Source organism: Protopterus annectens, chromosome 6.part0, assembly GCF_019279795.1.
Source record: "Protopterus annectens isolate FY-2018-M chromosome 6.part0, PAN1.0, whole genome shotgun sequence".
Lineage (NCBI taxonomy): Eukaryota > Metazoa > Chordata > Ceratodontiformes > Protopteridae > Protopterus > Protopterus annectens.
The window spans coordinates 936,396,638-936,414,990 of record NC_056737.1 but is presented as its reverse complement, the minus strand read 5'-3'; the positions used below and the strand labels follow the sequence as shown (position 1 = coordinate 936,414,990).

Genomic DNA, 18,353 nt, shown 5'->3' with positions numbered 1-18,353 from the left:
CCCTGTTTTGAATGTCATTGATGATGTGTACTCTGAATCTAGCAGAACCCCTGACACTCTCCCTCCGGCTCCTGCCAAACCCGATAGGTACTACAGGGTCCCGGAATCACATCTTTTCCTTTACAAGGCCCACTCTGCTGATCCAGAAACTATTTCTCAGGGCCCTAAAGGGGTTGCAACTGTCACTACAAAAAATCCACTCCCCTCTGAAAGGGAATCCAGGGCTTTAGAGCGTTGGGGTAAAAAAGTGTATACTTCTGCTACCCTTTCTATGAGGGCTTTAAACTGTCAATTTCATATGATACAGTACCAAGAATATTTGTTAGATGAATTGCATAAAAAGCTGTCTTCACCTGAACCCCTAGATCGCAAATCACTTCAGGATCTGGTACATAACTCTCAACAGGTTAGCAACCATTTCTTGCAGTGTGGTTATGATGCATTGGAAGCTTCATGTAGGTCAGCTGTGACAGGTGCAGTCATACGTAGGCATGCCTGGCTGAAGGAACAATCTCTGCCAGACCATGTTAAAGCAAAGCTTCTGGATGCTTCACTGGAAAAGCAAAAGTTATTTGGCTCCACTGCTCAGGAGGTCTTAAAGAAATTTGAAGAAAGGGCAGAATCTGTACAAACAGTCAAAGATTTTATGCAAGTCCAACCACCAAGATTCAGCAGAAATTGGCCTTCCAAGAACTGGTCCTTTCCAGACACAGACAGATTTCAGAGAGGCAAGAACAGGCGTGCCAGAGGTAGAGGGCAAGCTAAAGGCTCCTACAGAGGACGTCAATGACAGCCTCCCAACCAGAGGGATAGTGCAGGGCCTACAACTGCTGCACAAGGACACACTCAATGACTTTACTTTGACACCGCCAACCAGGGCTCAATTGGAAGCACCTATGGGCGGAAAGCTTTCCTTATTTTCAGAAAATTGGCACATTATTACAAGGGACAAATGGACACTACAAATAATAGACAAAAGGATACAGGTTCCATTTCCACACATTACCGAAAAGAAAAGGCATGCCAGACCTGCCACCAAATCAAAGGGCAGAGGCTTTGAAACAAATCTCCAACTTAATGAAAATGAAACCAATAGAAAAGGTTCCTCTTGCAGAACAAGGCCAAGGATTTTATTCCAGACTCTTCCTTATTCCAAGAAAAGAAAAGCAATGGAGGCCTATTCTCGACTTGTCCGCACTAAATACTTATCTCATTGTGCCAAAATTCAAAATGCTGACTCTACAGCAACTCCTTCCCATGCTGGGCAAGGGGTCTTGGCTGGTAACTCTGGACCTCAAGGAGGCATACCTGCATGTCCCTATCAGACAAAGCTGCAGAAGACACCTCAGATTTCTTGCAGGTTCAGAGCATTATCAATTCTCAGCATTGCCCTTTGGCTTATCTACTGCGCCCAGAGTATTCACGAAATGCCTGGCATCAGTAATTGCACACTGCAGACTTCAGGGGATGCAAATATACCCGTACCTGGACGACTGCCTTATACAAGCGGACAGCAAACAAATTTTGGTAAAACACTTGAATTATGCCATCTATCTTCTTCAGGCCTTGGGATATACAGTCAACATTCACAAGTCAAGACTGGTACCATCCCAAAGAATAACTTTTCTGGGTGCGGATCTAGACATAACCACCCAAATGGCTTTCCTCACAGAAGAAAAACAAAACCAACTACCGGATTACTTTAAAAACCTGTCGAGACAAACTCAGCTGACTGCAAGGAAAATCCTGCAGGCCCTGGGTTACATGGCTTCTTGCATTCTTCTGACTCCTCAAGCAAGGCTACATATGAGGAAACTCCAGTGGTACCCAAGGAGTTTATGGACTCAGCACAGTCACAGCTTGGAAACCTTGATACCACTCATCCCATGCCTTCAAAGGGAATTTCTGTGGTGGGCTCAAGCAAGCCAGTCAAACAGGAGTTTGCCCTTCAGCAAACCAATAGCCAGCCAAACCATTACAACGGACGCTTCAGACCACGGATGGGGAGCGCACATGGAGGGGAAGATGCATTCAAGGTCTATGGTCACAAAAAGAGCTACGCATGCACATAAACCAAAAGGAAATGCTGGCAGTGATGCATGCAATCGAGGCCTTCAAGTTATTTCTACATCAAGGCCACCTGCTAATAAGGACAGACAACACTACAGTTATGTGGTACATAAACAGGGGGGCACCCATTCCTACCCTCTTTGCAGACTGGCAATGAATCTATGGGAACTTTCCTTGACTCTCAATATACAACTGCAATCCCAGTTTGTACCAGGAAAGGACAATATACTGGCGGACAGCTTAAGCAGGAACATCATGGATGCACACGAATGGATGCTGCACCCAGACATCTTCCATCAGATAACACAGTCATGGGGGAGACCGGACATAGACCTCTTTGCCTCCCCACACAATCATCAGCTGGAGAATTTTTGCTCAAGGACAAACCACCCAAAAGCATGGAAAGTGGACGCTCTCTCCTTCAGCTGGAGAACTCTAACAGTGTATGCATTCCCACCTCTTCCATTAATGACCAAGGTCTTACTGAAGATCAAGGCAGAGCAGCCAAGAGTGATTGATAGCTCCGGACTGGCCAAGACAGCACTGGTACCCATTGCTAAAGAGCATGTCACGGACAAAACCATGGCTTCTGCCACAATGGCCGCTTCTCCTGACACAGCACAATTACAAAACTCTGCATTCCAACCTGAAAACATTACAACTAGCTGCCTGGAAAATACCTTGAACATCACCAGGATAAGCTATCCAAGAGAGTGAAGGATATCATCATGGAAGCTCGCAGGCCTTCCACAAGAAAGGCATACTCCAGCAAAATGGAAAAGATTTCACACCTGGAGCACCTCAAAGGGCCTAGATGCAACAGTTATGAACATGGCACATATTCTGGAATATTTGGCAGAAATGCTCCACAATGGCCTGTCTTACTCTTCCATTAAAATTCATGCTTCAGCAATTTCAGCAGATCCACCTGTTTTCTCTCATCCTCTGCTAAGACAGTTTCTAAGAGGAATTAAAAACATCAATCCTCCAAGGAAACCACCACTGCCTACTTGGGACCTTAACTTCGTGTTGGAAAAACTAACACTGCCTCCCTTTGAACCAGCAGCATCTGCAGAACTACAGTTCCTCTCTTGGAAGACTGCCTTCCTTCTGGCCATAACCTCAGCAAGAAGAGTATCTGAGTTGCAGGCCCTCATGGCAGTACAGCCATTTCTTATTTTTCATCAAGACAGAGTTTCATTGAGAACCAATCCCTTCATTTATGCCAAGGGTGGTATCTAGATTCTCATTAAACCAAGCTATTCACCTGCCTACCTTCTTTCCAAATCCACAAAACAAAGGGGAAAAGCTTCTGCACACCCTGGACATACACAGACAGTTGCGCTCCTACTTGGACAGAACTAAAAATTGCAGAAAAACTGACCAGTTGTTTGTAGCATATGCTGCTGGTGCACAAGAAAAAGCAATTTCAAAGCAGACAATTTCAAAATGGATAGGGAATTGCATTCGTTTCTGTTACTCCTTTCATGGAAAAACTGTGCCAGCTAACATTAGACCTCATTCGACCAGAGCCACAGCCACCTCCACAGCCTTCTTAAGAGGGGTGGCTACCAAGGACATTTTAGAAGCTGCTACATGGAGCTCCGTGCATACATTTTCCAAGCATTACAACTTACCTTTATATTCCAGATCCAGAGCCGGCTTTGCTACGGCAGTCCTGCAGGGCATTTTATCTACACCATCCTTTACATAGATCCTCCACCCCCAGATTGGCTATGGTATTCTACCCATATGTGATGACTGCAGATGCATCCTTGAAGGACATAGTACAGTTTTGTACCTACCATAAATGTAGATGTCCGATAGGTATGCATCTGCAGTCAGGTTTACCCTCCCTCCTTCCCCTCTGTGGTATTTCTTGGGTACATTCCCCCTCTCATAGCTAGCTGGGGATATCTATTATGGTGTATTTGTTTTTATATATGTATATATATTTTAGTGCATGTTTGGAATTTATTGCATTTCTCCAAATTTAGCCTTCCTTTGAGGGCACCTGGCATCTGGGGCAAGAAAAACTGAGGAAGATGGCGTCGGCTGACGCTTTTATACCCCAGGCGCTCTGACGTCGGGGAAGGGGCGACTTCAGCCGACGCCGGACCCAGACTTTGGAATCCGGCCGACCGAGGGGCTGCCTGAGGCAGGACAACCCATATGTGATGACTGCAGATGCATACCTATCGGACATCTACATTTATGGTAGGTACAAAACTGTACTTTTTTTGAGCATAATTAAAAGTATAATCAATGTGCTCCATGTTATGTATTTTTCCCCGTGCCCCTCCAGCTGGTGAAGCATCATAGGGGTTTGCCTTTTTAATTCCTTCCATCGTCCTGTTAACGCCTCAGAGTAGGCCAAGAGGTGGATTTGCAAGTGGGATAGTGAGGATAGTGTGAGGGATTTGTTAGCGGTTTTCACGAGTGATGTTGTATCCAGTAATCCTGATCCCTGTTAGGCAGCTCTGTTTGTCTCCATTAAAGATTCACTTGCAGAGCATTTGTCCCTTAATACATAGTCCCAACTCTCACTCCTGAGAAAGTTGAACAGGCTGTGCCTTATCAGTTCTATTCTTTGACTGGCAAATTCTTTATCACCTGGCTGGTAATGAAACTTGAGGCATCTTGGTCCTAGCAGAGTTTCATTTACCTATGCCAAGGAACTGGTTTAACATCATATTTTTTAATGGTGGTAGATTTGTGTGAGCATGTATGTAATAGACTGTTGCCAGGTTGTAATGTCTTGCATTTTGTTGCCTTTTTTTTTTTTGCAGGTATAAGAACTGCAATTGTAGTAGGTGGAATGGCTCCACAGAAACAGGAGAGAGTATTAAATCGAAGGCCTGAAATTGTAATTGCAACTCCTGGTCGTCTGTGGGAGTTAATTAAAGGAGGACATCCACATTTGTCATATCTCAAGAAACTCCGGTAAATATTTTTGTCTTTCCATTACAGTAATTGACTGAGTTAGAGATGTGTATCAGATTACCTTTAACACCAACTACTTCACAATTAAATTATCTGTGCTGCATTACTTAATAGGCATTCTCTTGTTGCAGTCTAGAAGTACTGCTTTCCAAGAAGAAGGTAATCATTCAGGCATACAGTAAGTGAATCTTATTGAGTAAGCCAGAATGAAGAATTAGCTATGTAATTAATTAAAAGGATTTCATGGTTATGGTTCTAAAGTAACCGCAAACCAGTGCAATGGTTTTCAGTCTCTAGCTGTGTATTATACAACATTCTTGGGATATTTGATAAGGTTTCTTATTGCCTAGATAACAATTCTGTATTAAGCGAATTGCCCAAGGAGAATGCTTAAAAGTCTAACAAAGTTTAAGTGTTAGAAAGTGCTACAAGTCTGCATGGCCTCTGAAGTGGCCTTTATTATAGCTGAACACTCTGACTCTTACCAGTGTCTCTTGCCAGGTAAGCCAGGCATTTAAATCTCCTGCTCCAGGTCATCTGTCTTCTCCCTACCGAAATTAAAACAGTCCACAAAATTGCAATACATCAGGCCCTGTTATCAGCTTAGAAAGAATAAATCTCAGAAGAAGAGTGATGACAAGACATACAGTCACAAACAGACAACAGTAGTTTTGTTGTAAAGCAGAGCCAGCTATTAATAAAGCAACTGGATGACCCAGAGGACCATACCTTGTGAAACAACCTAAAGATCATTAGTGTTCTTGACTGCTGTGAAAGACGGTATTTTGATTTTGTTTTGGTCTGCACTGATTCCTTAAGTTCTGGATCTGAACGTTCAGCCATTTAATGTCCGCAGGGTTATCCCAGAGCTCTTTTATTGCTGTCTCAAATTAGCAAAAATAAGGCCGTGGTCCAGTTTTGTAACTTGCTTTGAGGGTTTTTTCCTTCTGTCTGTCTGCATGACTTATTAAAAACTTGAATTCCTGTCTATGGAATAAGTACACTCTATTTGGCCCATTCACTATCCCTGTGTTGTTGTCAGCTCATACCCCCTATCCCTTTATAACTTTTATCTATTTATAAATAACAAACTTTTCTACCACTCCTACTCAGTTTTCTTCCTACCTTAATCCCTGCTTTTACAGTTCAGTTTCTTTCTGACATTTCCACTTTATCCATCACATTCAAATACTGTCCACTACTCTCTCTTATATTCAGGTTCTATGTGAGTAAGTACCCTAGTATTCTTAGTAGTAAACCACGATAAACCAGGAATTCACAAAAACCTCACCAAGACAGTGCTGGATACCAGAAAACTCAAATACCAAATGATCGAAAAGTTGCATAAAATTCCTTTTATTAAAAGTAACACAAACAACCCAAAGAGTTAAGCGCTTTTATTCCAGTAGGAACTTCTTTAGAACTCAGTTATGACATCCAGTGTTCCCATCGGTCCTTTTGCTGGGCTCCATAATGAGGAAGCTATAGTGGTACCTCAAATCAGTCTGGCTTCAACACTGCCGCCCTCGGAGTCCCCTGTTCTTTTACTTCCTTATCTCAAACTCGAGCTTCACTGGTGGATTCAACAACTTTCTCTCAGTCTGGGGCTTTCCTTTCAGACTCCAGTTCCTTCTTGGGAACTATTCATGGATGCCTCAGACTTTGGGTAGAGAGCTTCTGTGGTTCTGTAAAGGTCCAGGATCACTGGCCATTCACCAGAGGTCAGATCATTATCAACATAAAACAGATGAAAAAAATGATTCTGGCTCTGTAGGTTTTTCATTCTCTTTTCCACACCAGCTCCTCAAGGTCTTCTTAGACACTACAACTAAGATGTGGTACTTCAACAGGTGGGGTTATGAGGTCCTATCTCCTCTGCAGATTAACTCTTCAAGCATGGGATCTATCCATTAAATATCACTTGACTCTTCAGGCAGGTTATGTTCCTTCAGAGAACTGTTTAGTGGCAGACTTACTCAGCAGGTTCAGAACACAGACTCAAGAATGGATGCTTCACAGAGATGTGTTTCTGGACATGGTCCATTAGTGGGGTATTCCTCAGGTAGATCTTTTTGCCTCCCCACTGAACAGACAACTTACCCTATTTTGTTTGAGGGTACCAAATCATCAGTCTTAGGAAGTGGATGAACTGTCTTTTCCTTATTCGTAATGACTTCTGACAAAATCAGGCAGGACTCTCCCAAAATCTTGCTAATAACTCCCTTATAGCCCAGGCAGCTTCGGTTTCCCCTTCTTTATGAATTGACCAGGGGCAATCACCACAAGTTGCCTCACTGGTTGGATCTTCTCACACAAGACAAGGGCTCTCTCATCCATTCTCACCTGTCAACTCTTCAAATGACACTGCGGGTGATGTTTTGAGTCCTTTTAGGCAAGTTTTTTCTGAGGATGTGCTCCGAGTTCTGCAGAAGGTCAGGAAACCCACTAGTAGAACATCATACATGTCCAAACGGAAAATATTTCCTGTCTGGTGCCTCTGTTGCCATCAGGATCTCCTATCGTTGGCTACTCCTCTGGTTCTCTCTCTTACTTATGTGACCTACTCCATGCTGAGTTGGCATATTCTTCAGTTAAAGCTCACCTTTCAGCAATTTCTGCTTGTCTGCCCTTGAATCCTCCTTTAGCCTCTCTGTATGAGGTCAAACAATTAGTTATCCTTCATATCAGGCCTCCCAGAAAGCCTGTCCACCTTCTCGGTACCTTAATTTTGTACTTGGAAAATTTGACTCCAGATCCTTTTGAACTTTCTAGTTCAGCTTCCTTGCAGCATTGTACTTGGACGACTGTTCTTCTGTTAGCTCTTACTTCAGGCAGGAGAGTATTTGAACTTCAGGCTCCCATGGCTATTTCACCTTTTGTAGCTTTTCCCAGAGACAGGGTGTCTCTTTGAACTAATTGTTCTTTTATACACAGGATGGTTAATGAGTTGTCCCTTAATTAGTCTATTCACCTTCCTTCTTTTTTTCCTTTTCCACAGTCTGCCAGTGAGAAGGTTCTTCACACTTTGGACCTGCAAAGATAGCTTTGGTATTTGGATAAAGTAACGGCAGTTCACAAGTCTGAGAAGCTTTTTCTTTTTCTTCCCAGGATTTTGGGTTTGGCTGTTTCCAAACAAACCATCTCATCCTGGCAATTTCCTTTTGTTATTTCTTTCTAGGCAAATGTCTTTCTGTAAAGGCACATTCTGGGGGGGGGGGGGTTGCCTACTCCAGTGCCTTTTTCAATGGTTTGGAAACTGGTTCCATCCTTGAGGATGCTTCTTGGTCCTCTGTTCATATTCTCACTAAGTATTATAAGTTAGATGTTATTTCTATGGCCAGGGCAGGTTTTGCCATGACTATTCTGCATGGGTTTGCAGAGGGGTCTTTTGTGCCTTCCTCCTCTCAGCCTTCTTACCTCTTGTACTTTCCCTTTTGCAAAGCGTACTGCAACAGTGATATGGAAGGATACAATCTTACCATAACAGTAGAAGCCCTTCTCTTCAGTGTTGCAGTATTTGCTCCCTCCATCCTTCCCCCTCTTTTCTAGCTGCTGCCCCTGTGCTTTTGTTGTCCTCATGGCCAAGGGGCTCTTGCTTCCTTTTCCTTTTGCCTTTTTTTTATTCTTCTGGATGTGCATGTTCTCTCTTGTCCTTGAGAGCATTCTCTTCTTCCTGAGGCAGTTCAGTTTTGAGTATTTGTGTTCGTACATCACCTTTTTGCCCTACAGCTTGTGTGTGGAGCATAGGTGTGCCGTACCTTCAGGCATGGGAATACTGCAACACAAAAGAGAAGTGCATCTACTGTTATGGTAAGATTTTACAGAACCGTACTTTCATCTTGTGAGGTTTAGAAACGTCTTTGCTAGAGTCTTCTTGGAGGTGATACCATCTTTGCACACCTCTTGAATCATGTCTTCAGTGTCATTTTTCTTTGTCTGACTTTTGTTCGGATCTTGTATAGCAGAAATTTCTTGTGAATGTACTGCCTCTTGTTCAGATTCCACTCCTTTGCTGTTGTGTTTTCCATTATTAAGCTCGGCATTTAACTTTACATTTTTTTACCCCGGTTGAAACTTGCTTTATAATTCTGCTCATCAAGATATAAGGCTGCTGTTGCTGCTCTGTGTTTCACCATACATTCCATTTTTTTTTTTTACATGGCCTGTACTACAGCTGTTTTGATTCACAGTCTATATCTCATTCAAAATTTCTGCCCCCCCCCCCCACAACACCTTAATCATATCTTCAAACTCTAACCATATCCCTGCCTCAATTCCAAACCTGCACATTACCTTAAGAAAAATCTTTCATCAAAAGTACCTCTATTCAGATGCAGATTGCCTGATGTTGCTATTATATCTGATGTTGTCAGTCTTCACTTAATCCTTCACTGTGGGTTCGGTTCCGAACCTTGGAAATGACTCGACCGTTATTCCAGATCGTGCCTTCCAAAAACTCTTGAGCTAAGCTCTACCCATAATGCTGTTGGCAAGATTACCTCAGATCTTGTTTGCCACTTCATAGTGCCAGATGTGTTCTCCTTTGAGCTCTCAAGTGACAGCTAATTACTTAAAAAAACTGTTTTTCACATCTTTCTTATGTAATTCTTCATAAAACTATACTCCCTTTCGTTTCAACTACCTGGTAATTCTAAATCTTTCTGAAATTCCTTCATCCTTTTGTGTGTGGTGTGGTGTGGTGTGTGTGGCTGTAATGTAGATAAACTGGTTAAAGGGACTTCTGGCTTCAAAAGATGCCAGAGGTGTGATGGCAAACTTCCTAACTCCGACAGACACACTCATTGCATCTATTGTTTGAAGGTAGCACATCTACAGGAAGACTGTGCCATTTGTCACAGTTTTAGCCATAGGGCACTAGTCAACCATAGGAATAATCATATCCTTAAGGGACTTCTTAAATCAGACTTTGCAAGGTCTTATCTGGCTCCAAAACTGATGTCAATTCACCTTCGTCGTTGTATTCAAGCAAGTTGGAAAAGCCTAAGAAAAGAAGCCAGTCGGATTCGACACTTCAGAACCACCGGTTAAAATGACCAAGGCTCCCACAGTTTGTAGAGTTTCCTCAGAAACAGTGGGTCAAGTGACTCAAACCTTGGTGCCATCACTTTCGGTTTCTGCACTGACTACATTGGTGCCGATTTCAGTTTCAGACTCTTCCCCTTTGAGGAACCGAAGGAGTTTTCCTTCAATGAATTACCACGCACCACATATTCACCTTCACTGGACACTTTTTCTTGGTCCGTCTTCCTAGTCCTTTTCTGGAGAAATGTCCACCCAGATCTCCTTCAGTGCCATGCGTCCAATCAACGAAGAGTGTAACAGAATCCGATATCTTGAGATTGGTGGATCATCTCCTTGTGGTGAGGGAATTACCTCCTTCTATGGTTCCTAGCAATATTGGCTCTGGAACCTTGCCTACTTCAACTCCAGATTTTATTCCTCCTTTGACTCCAGCTGAGTCCAAAGCCCCCAGTACTGACCTTCCCGGCCTCAACTGTTTTGGTTTCAGTCAGAGCTCCTTCTCTAGCACCGATAGCTACTCTGAGTTCTTCAGGTTTCTTGGATCTGGAGACCTCCTGGGGTTGGAACTTCATTGCCGGTTCTGCTTTTCGAGTCATCCATGTCCCTCAGTGCTTTGGCGCATGTAAGCTCAATTCTGGCTTTGGCTTTGGAGGCGGCTTCCTTGATGTGGGTTGGTACCACGGTTCCGGAGTCTGTTTCGGTTCTGGGCTCCCATCCCTTTACGGGGTGGGGGGTCTGCCTTCTAGGCTACGGAGAGGGCCTTGTCCATTGTGGGCAATCAGTTTGTGCCATCCTTGTGGGACCAAACTTCTTGCCCTTCTCTTGATTGGAGCTTTCCCCAGTCTCTTCCCTGGGACAGAGGGCACAAAAGACTGGGGAATCAAACCACAGTGGTTTTGTCCTCTTCATATACCTCTCTGGAACACCCCACCAAAGAGGTACCTACGAAGAGAAAGTGCAAGAGGAAGAACTTGGACTCCCCTGATGAGGCCTTCACAGAAGATACTGATTTCAATTAAAGGGAAGGTTCCCTAAGTCACCCCCTGATGATGTTTCCTTCAGGGACATCCTAGAGATCCTAAAGCAGAGGGGTGGCTGGACTTCCCTCCAAACCTCCAGCTTTCCTCGGAGGAATCTGTATACCTGGAGCTTTTTGTGCCCAACTCTCTACCTTTGGATTTCTCCTCCCGCTGACGAGCTCATTAAATTGATAGTTCAGCGGAACTGGAAGTTATCTGACTCTATCGAGCCAATTCCTAAGAGACTAGAACATATCCTTGCAGCCCCTTAGGATCAGCCACAATAGGCCAAGGGAATTCCTGTAGATGCCATGGTGGTAGTGGCAGCCACCAAAAAGGAACTTGCCAGTGAAAGTCCTGCTATCTGTCTTCTTAATAAAGAATCTAGGATAATAGATAGATTTGGGAAGCATGTTTACCCCTCATCGACCTTCGCTCTCAGGTCCTTGAATTACATGACACATTTTACGAGACTTCAAAGAGATCTGATTAAAGAGCTATCAGATACTCTGTCAGGAGCAGTAGCTGAAGGAGTTTGAGACACCGTAGAATATATTTCCAACTCCTGCATGAGGTGAATTGCACATGCCACCGAAGGGATGTCAAGAGCATTGGGTTCAGGTGTAGCCATTGATTGATCAGTATCTCGGATATTCCACCCGGTCACAGGGATGCAGCAGTCTTAGAAATTCAGAAATTGCTCGACAAGAGTCATCCATCCAAGCAGCTCCCCCAGACCAGATAGGATCTGGAATTTATTCAAGATTCTTTCTAGTGCCAGAGAAGACAGGGGATTGGAGACCAATCTTGGATCTCAGTCTGCTGAACAAATCAATTCAACAAACCAAATTTTGGATGGTCACAGTTCAGTCTATACTTCACATGTTACCGATGGGATGACAAGAGCAGTGGGTTCAAGTGTAGCCATCAGGAGACACACCTGGATGCACTTATGTGATTTCACAGATCCATTTAAGTCTTCTTTCATCAGTGCTCTGTTTGACGGAACATCCCTGTTTGGTTCCAAAGTTAAGGGCACTCTAGCCAGATGTGAAAAAGATGGGAAGACCCTTTCTGCAGTAGGCGTATGCTTTTCCGCTCCTCAACAACCTTATTCTGAGAATGAGTGGGAGGCTATGGTTCAAGAAGTCCCAAGGGCTTTTTCAGGACCCACGTGGCAATGACTTCCCCCAGGCACAGAGGGGGAGATAACAAAAGACGACGCCATGGAAGAAGCAGAGGTGGCCCACAGAACCAGGGTTCTAGTGATTCTTTTCCTGGGAACTCCTATCAGCGTTCCTGAAAGGAGGCCTAATTGCCTTCCTCTGGAGGCAGACGGGGGTGATTATCCCTGTACCAATCTGTCTGGATAAGGATACGAACAGAGAATTGGGTGCAGAGGATTATAACCAGAGAATACAAAATCCCCTTTTCAGAACAACCAAAGAGATTGATCAGTGTCTCAGACATTCCACCCAGTCGCATGGATTCAGCAGTCTTAGAACTTCAAAAATTGCTCGACAAGAGTCATCCAAGCAGTCCCCCCAGACCAGATAGGATCTGGAATTTATTCAAGATTCTTTTTAGTGCTAAAGAAGACAGGGGACTGGAGACCAGTCTTGGATCTGAGTCTGCTGAACAAATAAATCCAACAAACCAAATTTCGGATGGTCACAGTTCAGTCTATACTTCTGTTCCTGGAAGAAAAAGATTGGATGTGCTCAATAGATCTTCAGGATGTATATTACCATGTAAAGATGGACAAGCGGTCCAGAAGATTTCTGCACTTCCAGCTTGGAGCCAGACACTATCAGTTCAGGACACTGCCCTTTAGTCTCACCACAGCCCTCAGGGTCTTCACCAAATGTATGGCAGTGGCAGCAGCTCATCTCGGGCTACTAGGATTACAGGTGTTTCAGTATCTAGATGACTGGCTCCTTACTGTTTCCACCAGGCGTCTATTCGTAGAGGCTTGAGACTATACTCTTCTCCTTTGCTCCGACTTGAGTATCACTATAAACTATGAAAAATCTATTTTAGAACCATCTCAACAGATGGAATTCATTGATTCAATGCTAAACGCAATCACAGGCATTGTATCACTTCCCATAGAAAGACTTCAAAGGATAAGATCACAAGTCAGCCAGATCATTCACAGCAAGAAGGTACCAGCACGACTCTTCCTACAAGTTGTAGGGTCAATGGCAGCCTCTGTCACTTTAGTTCCCATAGCTAGATATCACATACAAATTATTCAGTACTAGTGTCTCAGTGGTCTTTACTAAATCAACCAATGTCCCATTTGATCATGATCAACAACCATTGCAAGAAAGATCTGATTTGGTGGCTTCACTCCAACAAAATCTTGTTGGCTTGTCCATTTTTTCTCTATCAGCCTCATGCCATAGTGACCATGGATGCATCCCGGATGGAATGGGGGGGGGCATTATCTGGGAAAGACGGTCCAAGGCACATGGTCCTAGCTGGAGGCCTGTGTGCATATCAGTGTTCTAGAGATGAGGGCGGTGCTCTTAGCGTTGCAGGCATTCAAGCTATCCTTCCCTTGGGAACAATTTCTATTCAAACAAACAATATGTCAGTAGCGTGGTACATTAGCAAGTAAGGGGGAACCAGGTCTTGCCTTCTTTGTCGAGAAGCTCTCAAAGTATGGTAATGGGCAATTTCTTCCAGCCGCTTTCTACTAGCAATGCACATTCCGGGGACTTCCATTGTGATTGAGGACAAATTGAGCAGAACCATCCTCATGCCTCGCAAGTGGTCTGCCAACCCACGGGTAGCAGACTAGCTTTTCTGCCACTGGGGCCAGCCTTGCTGGGATCTGTTTGGATCCCCCTTGAACAAGTGCAGCAGTTACTTTGCCCTAATCCCCCTTCCGGGGGAGTCACAGAGAGATGCTCTCTTTCACGATTGCCCCCAGTCTATTGTATGCCTTTCTCCCGATTCATCTGATATCCCAGTTTCTAAAGAAAGCCAAAAGGTCGAAGAACAGAAATTCTCATCTCCCCATTCTGGCCTAGACAGGTCTGTTTTTCCCTTCCTTTGGCCTCATCTACTTCGGAAGCCTTGGATACTGGATTCTGCTCCAGACGTGTTGTCCCACCTGGAGGAACTGGTTCATCTGAATCTTCAGCATTTCAAGCTCACTGTGTGGCTTCTTCAGTTCCCATAATTGCCAGGCATTCTTCTGTCACCTCCCTGGTTCAGCACATTATTCTAGCCTACCACACATCTTCAGCAAGAAAATTGTACCTTAACAAGTGTCTAAAGTTTACTAAATGGTTGTCAGACTCTAATCTAGACCCATATTCTGCACTTACTGGTAAAGTTCTGGAATTCTTAACTTTACTCTTTGAAGCAGGAGCATCTGCCTCAACTATTCGAATGCATCTTGCTGCAATCTCTAACTTTCATATTGGTTTAAATGGTTCATCCCTTATATCCCATAAACTTTGCAAAGCCTTTTTGAAAAGAACCTTAATGCTCAGACCTCAATATAAAGAATCCTCTGCACCTTGGGATTTGAATGTGGTGTTTCAGTCTCTTATTTATTCTCCATTCGAACCTTCTGCAAGTTTGTATCCTGGAAAACTTTATTCTTGATGGCTATTACTTCCACGAGAAGGATATCTGAAATACAGACCTTATCCTGCAAACCTCCTTATTTAATCTTTCTTAAGGACAGGGTTTCTCTGCGAACAAATCCTTTCTTTCTGCCAAAGGTTATGTCTGTGACAAATATTAATGAGAATGTACAACTCCCAGTCTTTTTTCCCAACTTCTTGAATAAAGGAGAGCTCTGTGTGCACAGACACTTACATATCTATCTTCACAGAACTAAGGAATTTAGAAAGTCCGATCAGCTATTTGTTTCCTTTTCTTCAATTATTTTGGGAAGAACAGTTTCTAAAATTACCCTTGCTAAAGGACATAGAGACTGTATCACCTTTGTTTATAACAAAAAGGGCATACAACTACCAGGATCTGTAAAAGCTCATTCAACTAGAGCAACAGCAGCTTCTGCAGTTTTTCATGCCAGAGCTCCCTTAGATGATATTTGTGCAGCAGTGACATGGGCATCTTCTCATACTTTTATTGCACATCACATAGTGTATCTGGTCTCTAGGGGACGTGCATCGTTTGGCTCGATGGTGCTTAGGAATATTCTTCTGAGACCTCCCAAGGTTCAAGTAGCTAGGGACTCTGTCCCACAGTCCAGAATTAAGTGAAGATTGACAACATCAGATAAAAGAAGTTGCATCTTGCCATAACATTCCATCTGTGTTGTTGATCTTCACGTATCCTTGACATTCCCACCCTCCTTTCCCCCATGTTTAGGTCTGTTTTGGATCGGACCTATCCAGTGATTGGCTTTCATAATAGAGATACAGATATGGCCTCTGATCTGTTATTTCTTGGTTCTCTATTTGCAAACTCTATCTGAGGTAGTCCTGCCAGGAGCTTTATGTTTAGAGTTTAGCTTGAGAGTTTTTGGAAGGCACGAGCTGGAATAACGGAGTAGTTGGTTCTGAGGTTTGGAACCAAACCCACAGTCAAGGATAAGTAAAGATCGACAGCACAGATGGAATGGCATGGTAAGACATACCCTCCCCCACCCACACTAATTGGAACAGGAGAAGAGCTTTTGTTCTTTTTTGATCAGTGTCCTTTCAGGAAATTGAAAGTTCAGTTAGTGTGATTGTACACTTGCAGTGGGACATGATAGTGGTGTCAGTGTTTTTGCAGCTACTTCAGATTCGCAGGCCTCTACTGAGACCCATTCGGAGTCCGGTATGCTGCGAGATGCTTCAACTGTGGAACCTGCGGATGTCTCTACCTTGGATGGGTCCAGAGCCGCTGTGAGGCGGCTTCTGATGGTGTATTCAGGCCTACTGACTTGCATATTAAACCAACGCCATCTTCTTCAAGGCCTAAAACTCGATCCATGCCTAGAAAACTGATGCCCAAACCGCATGGTCAGGCCTCTATGCCTAAAAAACAAATGATAAGAATGGCTGAAGACCTTATTACTTTAATCAAGGGAAGCCAACCTTCCCCCTCTAAGAGACCTAGGACTGAATTTGCTTATGATTTTTCTGATCAGGATTCTGAAATTTCTGTTTCCTTTAATGACCAGGATTTACCCTTATCTACCTATGAGGATTCTGATTCATTGGACTCTATTCCCTCTGCTTCCCCTCCAGAGGATCCTCTGCTTCCCCTCCAGAGGATTTCTCTCCTGGTGAAACCTTGCATACTCTTGGGGAGCATTTTTGCTGGGAAAGCCAGGATTACTCTGATTCTAAAAGAGGCTTAGGGATTTTGTACTCCTGCCTCAACACAGGCCTTTAGCTATCCCCCCTGTACTGGACATTGTTGATTATGCCTTTTCGGAGTCTAGCTCCTTACCTCCTGCTCCCAGAAAACCAGATAGATATTACAGGGTTCCTGACTCTCACAAGTTCCTCTTTAAAAATCCTACTGCGAATTTTGAGACCATTTCACAGGAACCCAAGGGCATTAAGGCTACTACTGCCAAAAATCCTACCCCCTCTGATAAAGATTCCAGGGTGCTGGATAGGTGGGATAAGAAAGTATACACTTCTGCAACCTTGGCCATTAGGGCCTTAAACTGCCAGTTTCATATGTTAAAGTATCAGCAGCAAATTATTGGATTGCTTAAACAGAAAATGATGTTGATTCCTGACTGTGCTGAAAATAACGATTTACAGGATTTAATGCATTCTGCTGAACAAGTTGGAAAACGTACTTTGCAATGTGGTTTTGATTCACTAGAGGCATCTTACAGGGCTGCTGTCACTGGGTCTATACTTAGAAGGCATGCTTGCCTTAAGGAGCAATCTTTGCCAGAGATCATGTTAAAGCTAAATTGCAGGATGCTCCCTTAATCCAGGACCGCATGTTTGGCAACAAAGCAGAAGACATACTTAAAAAGATGGAGGAAAAAGCTAAATCTATGCAAACTGTTAAGGATTTCCTGCAAGTACAGCCTCCAAGATTTAGTAGGCATTGACCCTCTAAGAATTGGTCCTTTCCTGCCTCTTCCAGGCCTTCTCAGTCTAAACCCAGAACCAGCAGAACACCCAGGCTTCAGTCCCAAGGTACGCACAGGACTAAGCAGTGGGGGGCTCCCACTTCCAAAGCAGGGAGTAGTAAGACTCGCCCCTATGGTAATCTGTCTCAGTGACTTAATTTTTAAACTTCCAAGCCCTTCTCAACTGACTGCTCCTTTAGGGGGAAAAATTGCTCTGCAGGCAAAAAACTGGGAACTCATTACCCAGGACAAATGGCTTTTAAATATAGTTTCCCAATGATACAGATTCCACTTCCACACTTTACCAACCCCAAACGGTTGGCCAGATCTACCCCCAAATCAATGGGCAGAGGCTCAAAAGCAAGTTCTCTCTCTCTCTTAAATATAAGGGCTATTCAAACTGTCCCAGAAGAGGAAAGGGGACAAGGTTTCTACTCGAGACTTTTCCTGGTACCCAGAAAAGACAACTCCTGGCATCCTGTCCTGGATCTCTATATCCTAAACACTTTTTGGTGATCCCAAAACTCAAGATGCTAACTCTTCACCAGTTGCTTCCTATGCTAGGCAAGGATGCCTGGTTGGCAACACTGGATTTAAAGGAAGCCTACCTGCACATCTCAATCAGGGAATCTTGCAGAAGATACCTACTCTTCAAAGCAGGCTACATGCGCCTGGCTGCAGTCATTACATTTTGCAGGCAAAAAAATATCCAAATATACCCATAACTGGACAATGGTCTAATTCAGGCAGAAAGCCAGGACATACTTTTGAATCATCTGGCATTTGTACATAAGGTGCTGACTTTTCTGGGGTACACCGTAAACGAAAAGAAATCGCATCTTGTACCCTGCCAACAAATTGTATTCCTGGGAGCAAGCTTGAACACAACTTCTCAGATGGCTTTCCTCACGCCAGAGAAACAAGTTCATTTGACAGCTTACTTGGCCACAAAGACCCTGCTATCTGCAAGACAAATACTGCAAGCCTTGGGGTTCATGGCCTACTGCATTCTCCTAATTCCATATGCAAGACTGCATATGAGGAAACTACAATGGTATCTAAAAAGCCTATGGTGTCAACATTCTCAGGATGTAGAAGCAATGATTCCTATCATACCTTGCCTACAGTTCCTTTGGTGAGCAGAGGCCTGCCACCAAAACAAGGGACTGCCATTCACTCTACTCCCTGCCGCCCAAACCTTAACA

General features: G+C 43.8%; 1 protein-coding gene across 1 annotated transcript in view; it reads left to right on the top strand.

Moving 5' to 3' along the window:
- The window catches only part of DDX24 (DEAD-box helicase 24), a 416,990-nt gene that overhangs the window by 207,159 nt on the left and 191,478 nt on the right, over nucleotides 1-18,353 (top strand). The window contains exon 4 of the mRNA XM_044074590.1: nucleotides 4,860-5,013. Coding sequence (XP_043930525.1) covers nucleotides 4,860-5,013 — 154 coding nt within the window. The remainder of the gene's footprint in view (nucleotides 1-4,859; nucleotides 5,014-18,353) is intronic.